This window comes from Ctenocephalides felis, unplaced genomic scaffold (assembly GCF_003426905.1).
Source record: "Ctenocephalides felis isolate EL2017-DRISC unplaced genomic scaffold, ASM342690v1 CF-g0.4_SCAFFOLD_02142, whole genome shotgun sequence".
In the NCBI taxonomy this organism is placed as follows: domain Eukaryota; kingdom Metazoa; phylum Arthropoda; class Insecta; order Siphonaptera; family Pulicidae; genus Ctenocephalides; species Ctenocephalides felis.
The window spans coordinates 17,217-30,601 of record NW_020538296.1 but is presented as its reverse complement, the minus strand read 5'-3'; the positions used below and the strand labels follow the sequence as shown (position 1 = coordinate 30,601).

Here is a 13,385-nt window from a genome sequence, read left to right as displayed (position 1 = left end):
CGTCGGCATGGAAGTCATTTTCCTTATTTTCTTCATACTTTGCTTGACGCATGCAAACTTGTGAAGGTAGATTGTATACTTCAACGAAATTTTTGATTCAGGAAATTCTGTTATCTTATCCTTGAACTGCTCGAGACATGCTGCTGGTTTTTGATGTTTTTGATGCAAGTTTTTTTTAATCATCTTTATCTTTTCCTCTTAGTCTACTATGGGCACTTTTTTTAATTTACACGTACATAGCGAAAGTTCAAATCGCAAGGATATATAGCAGCTTTCCTAAAACACTTTAAAAATACTTCTTTATAATATTTTTTTTTACTGTACCATCTACAGTATGGAATAAATCCTCAAATCTGAGGAAAATGGCTTATCTTCCTTCGGGATTTTGTCTGTAACACTAATTGATGAGTTTTCGATATTACTGTATTCTAAAGCACAATTAGAAACACCAGAAAAATTGTCGGTCATCGTGCTTGACAAAACATCCATTTTTGTAACAATATGAGATGGTACAAAGAAGATACTCTAAAAATAAAAGGTTAATATTAAGGATAAATTAAGATAAGTATAATTGTGTAAAATATTTATTATACTAAGTAAAATATATGTCAGTCGTTTCAAACGCATTGATTATCTCTTGTAATTTATTGTCCTCAAATTGACCCTGTCTTGTTTCAGTCGCACTTCTGCTAGGGTAATTGATTGAAACCAATCCAATCCGTGCGGATGTAACTTCTTTAGCTTCAATGTTAGGCCGTGATAGCGTGTCTGCTACCACGTTAATCCTTTCCGGGGTGTAATAAATTTGTAGGTTGAACCGCTGCAGCAGTAATGCCCATCCCGCCTGTCGACCACTGGGCGATTGTAGGGTTATTAACCATTTTAGATGCCTGTGATCTGTGGCTACCGTTATCGTGGCCCCTTCGATGTATCCACGGGATTTGTTAACGACCCATACCACCGCCAGTGCTTCGCGTTCCGTGATGCTATAATTCCTTTCAGCCGGAGTCAATAGTCGGCGCCTTCTCCTTGCGTTAATACTACCACTAGAGCGTAGCTGCTTGCGTTGGTTTGCAGGGTGTACAGTTTCATCTCGTCTGCCTGCCTCAGGATAGGGCTCGTCATTAGTGCTTTCTTGGCATGCCGGAAAGCTTTGTCCTGGTCCTCTCCCCATTTCCACTCGTTATTTTTCTTTGTTAGCTGGCTCAGGGGTTGGGTACCTTTGCAAAATCAGGTACGAATCGCCTATACCACGAGCAGGTTTGTAGAAATGTCAGTAATTTTTTAACGTTCCTGAGGGTTTTCATTCCTACAATGGCCGCTACTTTCTCTGGATCAGTCTGAATTCCTTCGGGCGTCACTATATGTCCTAGGTACTTTACTTCGGTGCAGAAGAACCGACATTTCTCGCGGTTCATTCGCGGTGCCTGAATTTTCGCGAACAAGTAGTCTAGATGATGAAGGTATTGAATCCAGTCTTCTGATAATACTATTAGGTCGTCCAGGTAGCTTAGAATTGGTACGTCGGGTAGGCTGGAACGGAGACAATCCATAAGGCGTTGGCGTCTATGGTCGAAATGACCTTGGCTCGGTTGGTTAGATGTATCAGATCGTCGATTCGTGGTAGAGGATAGCTGTCTGCTGTCGTAATGGCGTTGAGTTTACGGTAGTTTACGCATACTCTAGTACCGCCATCCTTCTTTGACACCATTACCACCGCAGCTGTCCATGGTAAATCGCACACCTCGACGATATCCTGTCTGATCATTTCGTCGAGTTCCGTTTTTAGTGCCATGCGTTTGGCAGGTGATAACCGGTACGGTGGGACTGCGATGGGCGCATGATTGCCTGTGAAGATATAATGCTCGGCGTGGTTACGCGGGCCTTTTGCTTCCTTGAAGATATCACCGTTCTTAGAGTGTAGCTGCTGTACCTTCCATCGATATTCTTCTGAAACTGGATGTCCCTCATTTTCGCGCAGACTCAGCTACCTGGCGCTTAAAGAGGCTATGTGTATTGTAGGGATGATCGTAGCCGAGCGTCCAAAGTGTGCTGTTCGTCTTTCTTCTCCGGTCTTCTACTCGTTTTAATAATTCAGACGTTGTACTGTCGGTAAGGCTTGTGGCGGCTACTGTTGGCGCGATGTTAACCTCACCGATGCTATCTGCTATGGCGGCTAGGTCTTCAATTTTCATGGTCGGATGGGCCTGTAATATTTGTTGTGTATGCGTAGGTAATCTTTGAGGCCACAAGGTTCTTAAAATATTTTCATCTAGTAGTGAACCGTCCAGTGATGTTAGATGTCGTAAAAATTGCGACGGTTTTCGATCACCCAGTTCCTCTTGCTGTAGCAACCTTCGAATCTTTTGGTCCTGTGACTGTGATAAACGTTGTATTATTTCTTTCTTTAACTTAGTATAGTGTTCGACTTTCGGTGGATTTAATATTATATCTTCCACTTCACAGGCTAATTTGTCATCTAAATATGATAATATAAATTCATATTTGACATCTTCTGTTTTTATTCGTGTTCGATTAAAATGAGCCTCGATCATCGCGAACCATAATTGAGGTTTTTCATACCAAAATGCTGGTATAGGCCTCGCAATTCCATGTGATACGCCTGCATTTGCGTCGTTTGGATTTTCTGATTTCACTGTCTTATCTTCTTCACTTATTTCACAAATAATTGAGAAAAACAAATTAAATATTCACTATAAAATGTCAATGAATGTTCAAAAAAAAAAAGAAAAATGACACTTCTTATAAAAAAAATAAAAAATGTTGTTGAATCTTGAATAATACACTTAAGTTAATTTACTATTGTTCTGTTTTACTCACGTCAGGTAGATGAATATACCTTTTATCACGTCACCAACTATTATATCACGTCACCGAGTATTATCTATTAACAGATTGATTTTGTCCAATACTATTTATTATTATTTAATATAATTTGTGTATTGATTGGTCCTTGTTGGCCGCTGATGGTTGAAGAGACCTTTTGCTTCGATGGCCGTTTCTTTTATACAGGACGGAGGCAGCCATCTTGATGCGTGCGCATCACGCAGGGCAATCACGAGGTACGGCAGGGCCGTACTAATTGCAGGGCAGCACTTGGGTGCACATACATAGAAAAAAGTTTGATTATATAAAACTTGGCAAATCTGTTGAGGAACTTACAATTACAAGTATACAATAAAACTAACCTAACAAAATAATACAATAAAAACCTAACTAAATAATTCAATAAACCTAACTAAATTTAAAAACCTGTCTTCAGTCCTTCTCTTTATTCCTAGTGTAACTGCTCTTTGCATGACGAAGCCATTCTCTGATATAATCACCTACTTGAGCCTCCGACACTCGAATATCATTATAAATAGTTTCAGGTACAATCTCTGAAATTATTATTGGTTTAAAAAAATTACTACAAATATTTTATAAATATATTGAATTAATAAATTAAAATCAGGCATTTATATTGTATAATGATTTATTTATTATATTTAATGAAAATTTATTAGTATTATTTTATTTTAAAGCATTCCATACTTTTGTTTTAGAATTTTCAATTTTGCTTCTTCAATTTGTATAATTGGTTCTTGGAACTTCAATTTATCTTTTCGGATTTTCTCTAATATTGTTTGCCTTCAACGGCGCTGCCTTCTTCTTGAAGTTGCAATATGTTCTCGAAATTCATATGCACTATCATCCCGCGCTTCTGCATTGTTTTCCAGTATGCAGATTATTTTCATATTGTGGCTGGTGCGATTTACATGACGTCGTTGTTGATGCTTCGATAGTGGACTGTAATTTTTATTAATCGACGAAATGCGAAATCCCCACGATGATTGTGTTAGAAAATAAAACTTCTCTTAGATTCACATTAAATTTATTCTATATACTATTTTACAAAACACCTCCATATTCTTTGCCTGTTTATGCTAGACTCACTATTCATTTGAATTTCAGGCCCGACGTAATACATTTTATTGACATATTTTATAACCTAATTGTATGAACCGTCGAACCTGGGCAGGATCGTCCCTGTTTACGGGATTAACAAACTTTTTCCTGACCGTTATATGTAATAATATTTCACAATGTTATAGCGACGGTCACACCAGATGTTCTGGTTTAAAAATTATCCATTCTCCGCCGCCTTAATTATTCACTTATAATTAAGATCAGTATGTATATAAGTATGTAATTGTACAATGGCATTATGTACTAATTAAAATTACAAAGTAATTGTGAAATTATGTGAATGTATTGATCACAACAGTTTATATAAAAAAGGATTATTGACAAATACCAATATGAATTTCATAGTAAAACATAATTCTTAATACTAATTTTAAAATAATTGTACTGTGTAAATAATGAAAGTACAGTAATATATTTATTTTATGAGAAAAAAAAATCTATTCTACATCTCCTACCGGTAAGGGGCACAATTTAACAATTGGCCTTATAAATATGCCATTTTTTGCTTTTACTGTAGCTACTCTCACATTTTTAACTTTGCGGATTGCAATGCCTATAACGCGACCCGGTAACCAGCTTAATGGAGGTAAATTATCTTCCTTTAAAAGAACTATGTCGTCTATTTTGAAATTTTTTGAGGAAGTTTTCCATTTGTAACGACTCTGAAGCTGACCGAGATACTCTATGGACCAACGTTTCCAAAATTTATCTTTTAATTGATTAAGTTGTTGCCAAAGTGATAATCTACTTAACGTCACGTCGATTAAGCTGGGTTCCGGAAATGCGGTAAGTGCTTCACCTATCAAAAAATGTCCGGGACTTAAAAACGTGGGTTCATTACTATCATCAAAAACACTTGTAATTGGCCTTGAATTAACTATTGCTTCTATTTGGGTTAAAACCGTGGAAAATTCTTCGTAAGTTAGACAAGTTTCTCCCACTACTTTTCGCAAATGATGCTTAATTAATTTTACCGCGCTTTCCCACAAACCACCAAAGTGTGGTGCGTTGGGTGGATTAAATTTCCACTCAATGCCCTCTACGGCAGCCTCGTTAATCACCTCGTTTCTGCTATGCTCATTTTTAAACAAATTATACAGTTTATGTAACTCGTGCCTAGCGCCTATGAAATTTGTACCAGTGTCAGAAAAATTTTTACTGCATTTGCCTCTGCGCGAGATAAAACGTTTCAAAGCAGCTATAAATGCGTCGGTTGTCAAACTGGTAACTAGTTCCAGATGTATGGCTTTTGTACTAAAACAAATAAAAAGTGCTATGTAGCCCTTCATTTGCGGTGCTTTTCGTAGCCGACTTGTACGCAAATTGATTGGGCCTGCATAGTCTACTCCGGCATTTAAAAAAGGACGAGCTATGGTTACTCGTTCAATTGTTAGATTTCCCATTATCTGCTGAGAACTAGTAGAATTAAAACGAAAGCAGCGCACACAATTTTTGATTATACGTTTTATTGCGATTCTACCTTTGATTGGCCAAAACACGGTCTGTGGACCGACATGCAAAAAACAGACATGTTCTCGTTTTAAAATTAAATTTGTTAAATGATTATCGGCTGGTAATAACAATGGAAACTTTTGTTCATATTCTATGTTTGCCATTTGTATTCGACCCCAACGCGTAATAGACTCTAGATCTAGATTTAATCCTAAAAAAGCAGACCCGCTGTTCAAATATTTGAGAATGTGTTCAAAATTTTGTTTTTGAACGATTTTAACAATATGGTGTAATGATTCTTGTAATTCGGTTACTGTCAGCGGTCCGACAGTCGTATTCTTGCAGTTTTTAATAAACCTAATACAATAAGCCATTACGCGTTGGAGTTTATTAAAACAAGAAAATCGTAGGAACATGTCGTCCATCCTCTGTGCACAAGTATTTATTTTTCTTTGAATTGTTTGTTCGGGAACTTCAAAATTGATATTATCCGTTACTTTAAAAATTGACGGCCAGGAGTCAGTTTCAAATTTAAGCCATGCTAGACCATACCACCACAAGTCCATGTTTATTAACTTATGACCGTAAATACCGCGCGAAATGAAATCGGCCGGATTGTCCGTTGTCGGTACATGTCGCCATATTATATTATTAAGAGTTTGTATTTCCGCTACTCTGTTTCCTACAAACTGTTTTAATTTTTCTGGCCGCGTGATGATCCAACACAAGGTAATACTTGAATTACTCCAAAAATAATTATTATCTACTTTGAAATTCAAAGACTTAACGGTATTTTTGTATAATCTTGTTAACAATAGTGCAGCGCAGAGTTCAAGCCGAGGTAAGGTTATCGATTTAAGCGGAGCCACTCTAGATTTTGAGCATAATAAGCGTACTGTAGGCTTCCTATTATGATAATTAGTTTTAATGTATAAACAAGCTCCGTAAGCTTTCATGGAGGCATCGCAAAAACCACGAATTTCAATCCGATCAATTTTGTCTAATTCAAATAACGGACGCGGAATGATTATATTTTGTATGTGTATTATATTATTTTCAAAATCGAGCCAACGGTTCATAATAGTGCTATCAACAACTTCATCCCAATCGGTTTTTAGCTGCCATATATCTTGCATTATTAATTTAGCTAAAACTACACAAGGCGAAATAAGGCCAAGAGGGTCGAAAATTTTGGCAATAGATGATAAAATGGCGCGCTTTGTTCTTTGTGATGATGGAATTGAAGCATTTGAAGAGATTTGAAATACATCTTTCTTGGGGTCCCACAGTAAACCCAAAGCCTTAATTATATTTTTATTATCGGTTAAATTGAACGCATTCGTTTCGAGATTTTGTAAGGGAACGGAATCAATAATGCTACTGTTGTTAGCAGTCCATTTATGCAATTGAAAATTGCCACGATTAAAAAGTTGTATTAGTTCCTCCTTTAACTTTATTGCCTCTTCTAATGAATTTGCACCCGAAATAATATCATCCACGTAGCAATCGTGTTGGACAGCGCGTGAAGCTAAAGGAAAGCTCTCTCCCTCATCTAATACGAGTTGATTCAGACAACGAATAGCCAAATATGGCGCACAAGCAGTTCCATAAGTAACTGTAGATAAATTAAAACATTTAATTTTGTCATGAATATTTTCACGCCATAAAATTCGTTGCAAATTTTGATGTTCTTCATTGACGCGAATTTGTCGAAACATTTTTACAATATCCGCGGTCATTACATAAATATACGATCTAAAGCGCAGTAAGATAGTAAAAATATCCTGTTGTAATTTTTGTCCTGTATAAAGAACGTCATTCAGAGAAATGCCTGTTGATGTTTTCGCAGACGCGTCAAAGACAACTCGGATTTTGTCACACCTATTTTTAAAAACCGCGTGGTGGGGCAGGTAATATGCAAACGAATTTTGTGAGATATTTTGTTCAAAATTAGGAACTTCATAAGCATGCCCTAATTTAATATATTCATTAATAAAATCGCAATATTGTCGTTTCAAATTCTCATTTTTGTTAAGGCGAGTTTCTAAATGTAAAAATCTACGCTTTGCTTGTTGCAATGATTTGCCTATAGCTGTTGAAGCATTTGGTTTTAATGGTAATGCTACGGTGTATCGACCATTTATATTTATAGTTACGTTATTTACAAAATTCTCTTCGCATAACCTATCGTCTCAGTTTGGAATTTCCTCGTGATTAATCTCTTCTATCTCCCAAAATCTCGAAACTGCTTTATTTAATGTAAGATTATTTACAATAAACGTTCTTTTATAATTTGACAAGTTTCCATTGTTCGGGTAGGCTAATCCGCAAACAAACCACCCAAACACTGAATTTTGTAAAACCGGCAAATTATGTCCTAACGATATGCTTTCACCCCTTAAGATTTCAAAGAATGAACCGACCCCGATTAACATATCAATATCGCCAGGTATATAAAACTGCGGGTCCGAGAGCGTAACATCTACAGGTAAATTTAGCTGGGACGGATTTATGTAATTCGAAGGTACTTGGTTTGTAATTTTTTCTAATATGACGAACGATAACTGTTTTGAAAAACTAGAAGACTCATTTGAAATCGATACGCGTGCAATTGAATCGCCATTTATATTGATGCCATTAACTCCAGTCAGCTGAACGGAACTTGGAACGGTCTTTATATCTAGAGAATTCAGTAACTTTCGGGTAATAATATTTATTTCTGAACCCGTATCTAGAATGCACCGTACACGAATTTTTTCCCCCGAAATATGTTTGACAAATAAGCAAATAGTCGGTAATAGAGCGCACGTGTTATTTAAATTAGCATTCAAAACTTGTGATGCAGGTAATACCGCAGTAGACGGCCCGGGAGATTGCGGGTTATTTGCTTTAGTTTGCAGACTCTGTTCTAAATGTAATAAAGAATTATGAGGTTTATGACACATTTTACATTTATATTTTGATTTACATGATCGGATTGTATGTCCGTCACCTAAACATTTTAAACACATTTTATTTTCGCGAATGAAAACTAACCTTTCTGAAACTGTTTTTTCAATAAATTTGTTACATGTAGAAAGATGATGTGCATTTGTACAGAGCTTGCAAACTATCGCTTGAATATTTGAAACCGAAACCAAAGCTTTTCGTTTGAAATGAGTTTTGTCCGGGTCTATGTCTAACTTACGAGAAAGCTCCAAAGCCAAACAACTATTTTCCAAAAACTTAAAAAGTTCCGATACAGTCGGCAATTCCTTTTGTGATCGAAAGGTATTAAATTTTATTTTGGTATCTGTATCTAATTTATTTAATAATAAAAAGGCCATTAAAAGGTCCCAATTTTCAACTTTTATGCCCAGCGCTTTGAGAGAATTTAGATTTTGCTGTGCAATATTCAAGAAAGATTTTAGTATTTCGTATGTACCTTTCGAACACGTTGGAATATCCATAATTTTTTGTAAATGTGAATAGGCAATTATACACGTGTTTTCAAATTTTGCAGATAACAAAGCCCATGCCTCAGAGTAATTATTGTCAGTGAGGGCTATATTATTAATTATAGTGGCAGCTTCTCCCGACACATGACATTTCAAATAGTACAGTTTTTTGACATCCGATAAAGTAATATTATTGTGGATTGTGGATGTAAATAAGTCTCTAAAACTAATCCACTTATTATATTTACCATCAAAAGTTGGAATTTGAATATTCGGTAATTTTATGGCTGAATTAACACAATTTTTACTATTATTTTGTGTACTATTTGAATTGTCTATGTGATGCGTGAATTTAATGGTTAGCTTTAGGTAAAGATTATCTATTAAAACATCTTCATCCTGCTCGTCAAGCGAGTCGTGGATGGCTGCCCTAACCTTTTCGTACTCCGCGAATCTATTGTCAAACATGCTTTTAATACCTTTTATCATTTCTGAAGAATGTTGATCCCAATTATCATTATTTAACCTTTCAAGATGATTTGAAGCTTTGTTGCCTTCTTAAAAGTTTTTTAAGTTCTGCCATTTTAATTGTTTTTAGAACTCAAGATAACTTAATTTAATTTTCTGATAGAGAAGCGCAAACCGTTACAAAATTTTACGTATAACAGGCGTTATGCAATATCAGCGGTTATATCAGAATTTAAATCTATACTATAATTGATTATTTAACAATTCTAATTTAATATTATTAGAAATGGGGTCTAACACATCAATAACATAAGTTGTGGTGTAAATAAATTAACAAATATATAAACCAATAATTAGTGATGTTTATAATGACTAATATAATATTTCATAAGATTTAATAACCTAAGGATTAACGAAATTGGCCCAAAATCTTAGAGCAAGATCCAATTTCAATCAATAATATGTCCAGGTTTATATAATAAAATAAAATTATGGCTTATCTGGTGTAGTATTGATTTGACGGAAAACGTGGCGGTATCTTCGAGTGGATCCAAAATACTCGTACTGGAGAGATCACTGTTACTCGGATGGTGCTTCACGTTCCTGGTGAAATCCTCAAAATAGTAGGCTGGTCGCTTCCGGCGTCGCTATCGTATCAGTATTGGATTACGGCGGTGGTTCGAATCAGTATTGGATTCGAGCAAATGCAGCAAAAGCGTCCATTAATTTCACCGTAAATTACACGCGTTTACAACAACGATAACTTTGTTAATGCTTAATTCACTGCACACAACAATTTTAATATTATTAGGTGTATTTGTAAGAAAAGTTTTGAATACTTTTACAGTTTCACTTTCACAATCACTTTCAATTTAAACTCAGTTACTTAAATACATTTATTAGTCAGTACTAAAAAGCTTTTGTCTTGATAACTGGTCTGTCCAAAGCTTGAATGCGTGGCTCAAAACGTTGATTAAAGTCAACTTTAAAAATTTGGGTCGAAGATGACCAAATGGAGCGATTTACATGACGTCGTTGTTGATGCTTCGATAGTGGACTGTAATTTTTATTAATCGACGAAATGCGAAATCCCGACGATGATTGTGTTAGAAAATGAAACTTCTCTTAGATTCACATTAAATTTATTCTATATACTATTTTACAAAACACCTCCTTATTCTTTGCCTGTTTATGCTAGACTCACTATTCATTTGGATTTTAGGCCCGACATTTTATTGACATATTTTATAACCTAATTGTATGAACCGTCGAACCTGGGCAGGATCGTCCCTGTTTACAGGATTAACAAACTTTTTCCTGACCGTTATATGTAATAATATTTTACAATGTTACAGCGACGGTCACACCAGATGTTCTGGTTTAAAAATTATCCAGTGGCTATTGCCATATATTTCATCAAACTCTTCTGCATACTGGAAATTGAAATTTCCTTGTCCTATTAGACATATTTGTTAATATTTATAAAATTATTTTATATATTTACATCATTATTCGTATCAGTAGCTTGACTGTCAACATATTTTTTATAATTTCGTTGAAGTATTCTCCAACGATTTTCAATATTGCCTTCAGTAAATGTAATGCCAAATTTAATATTCATGTCATTTTTTATGACAATCCACATAGCCTTCACTGTTCTCATTTCTAATGAACCAACATTTGGCTTATATTTTTTAAAACATTCTATTAAAAATGCTGTTCTCTCAACAGTCCAAACACCATCTTGAACTCCTACTGCTCCATTAGGTAATATCAAAAATTCTTCTAGTTCTATAAAATAATATATACTTAGCAAAATGAGAAATTAATAAGCAGTAACAATTTATTATTATAATAAAATTATTATTATATATATATATATATATATATATATATATATATATATATATATGGTATACGGTAAATGTGCATATTTCGGCGAATGTGCACATTTACCGGCTCATTTGGCGAATGTGAGTTCAACTAGCGCGCGTGCGCACGTGCGGGTGAAATACTAATTATATATTTATATTTATATTTATATTTATTTATATTTATATTAATTATTTTAGTCATATGCATATTAATACCCATTATTTATTACTATTGACCAATTAATCATTTATTTATTAACTATTAACTATGAACTATTAACTATTTAATTAATAACTATTAACTATTTAACCATTAACTATTACCTATTTAACTATTCTTAATTCACTATTTACTAATAATGATTCCCTATTTGCTAATATCTATTCACTATTTACTATTAACTATTCAGTTATCACTATTCACGATTCACTACTTTACTATTCAACTACTATTATATATCTTGATCAAAATGAACATATCTTCAACAGAATGTTATTAATCATTTATCACCATAACATCATTTTGGTACAAAATTTGTAACATGCTTGACGTATTTCGCGCATAGTCTTTATTGCGCATGTGTCAAATACGCGAGATGTTCATAAGACCGATCCAAGTACGCACGTACACCATTGTTTTAATTTGATTGTTTGAGAACACGCCACATTCACCTAGCGTTTTGGGGAATGTGCACATTTACCGGTGAATGTGCACATTCACCGAGAGTGCACATTTACCGTAACATATATATTGTTAAGAACTATTATGTATTCATTATAATATTTTATGTTTAACACATTTTCATTAAAATATGTTGGTAATTTAATCTTGTATGTTGGTACCATTTATATAAAACTTTTATAAATCGACCCATATCCCACAATAAGGGCCGAATCAGGTAAAAAAATTAATATCTCTTCATTTGGTGGCAGCTAATTGCGATACCTACTCCGAAATCTATAATAAAATAATAAAAAAATGTTTGTGTGAAAACAAACTTAAACTAGTGAATTCAAATTAAGTGTTAATATATCAAAATTGTGGTGATAAAATTGGCGCGTTCCTAAATAATAAACGAGATAATAATTAATTATTCTACAAATATCAGTCAATAACTAATAACTGTAATAAATAAAAACCAAAACTATGATAAAATAGTACTCCAGTATAAAATACAACAATAATAAAACAAATCATCGAATAAAACTTAAATAATGTGTTAAAACCGAGTAATTAAGTGCATTACACAGTCTGCATCGAGCATTCGTGCGATACACATCGGTAAATAAATTTACATAATCTGATAAGAGCAAGTGAGTCAGTAAGTGAACAATGGAATCTGGCCAGTACGGCCAGGAAAGTGACGACGATGACAGTGGTCATCATGATTTTGAGGATTGTGAATTGAATCCAGTTGATAACAGAATTACGTCAATAGAAGAGTTTGAATACGAAATGGATGACATTAGTGATTATGAAATAAATGATTTGGATAATAATATTAATGAAACAAAAGTTAGTGAAATTAATTTAGTTAAAAATTGTGAATATAAAAAAAGTAATAAGAAAAGTATTAAAAAGGGAGTAATAGATTTTAGAAAGAAAAGAAGATTGTTAAGTAATAAAATATTTGATAAGAATCGCGAAAAGTTAAGTGTGATAAGGAAAAAAGGTGACATTAAAGTACAAGTTAACAAAACACGTTTAGAGAAAACTAATAATGATGGAATTAATGAAAACGATGTAAATATCGATTGGGCAAGTGAAGTAAATGAAGAAATGGATAGTAATTTAAATAAAAAAACCTATGAAGAGGAGTTTTTCTATTATGATGAAAGGAACGAAGGTCCATTTGTTATATATGCAGAATCAAAAGATAAAAATTTGGGTAGACTACATCCAATGGCGTTAGGAAGAATTTTACATACAAAAGTGTCAAGTGTTAGTAATAAGATAAGTAATGTTGCAGCTATAGGTATAAATAAAATAAAAATATGTTTTAATGATTGGAAGAGTGCTAATACAGTGGTAAAACAGAAATTACTGGACGAGTATAATATTAAAACTTATATTCCGAAGCATAAAACTACGAGAATAGGTATTATATTTAATGTAGACCCAGAGATTGAAGAAGATGAAATCATGAGTTGCATTAAAACGGAT

At 34.0% G+C, this 13,385-nt stretch overlaps 1 protein-coding gene across 1 annotated transcript; it reads right to left on the bottom strand.

Annotated features, from left to right (window-relative positions):
- Positions 1-4,427: 4,427 nt before the first annotated feature.
- LOC113380447 lies at positions 4,428-7,160 on the bottom strand. The gene has a single exon (XM_026619685.1). It carries the CDS (start codon positions 7,158-7,160, stop codon positions 4,428-4,430), a length of 2,733 nt encoding a protein of 910 aa, XP_026475470.1.
- Between the last annotated feature and the right edge of the window lie 6,225 nt (positions 7,161-13,385).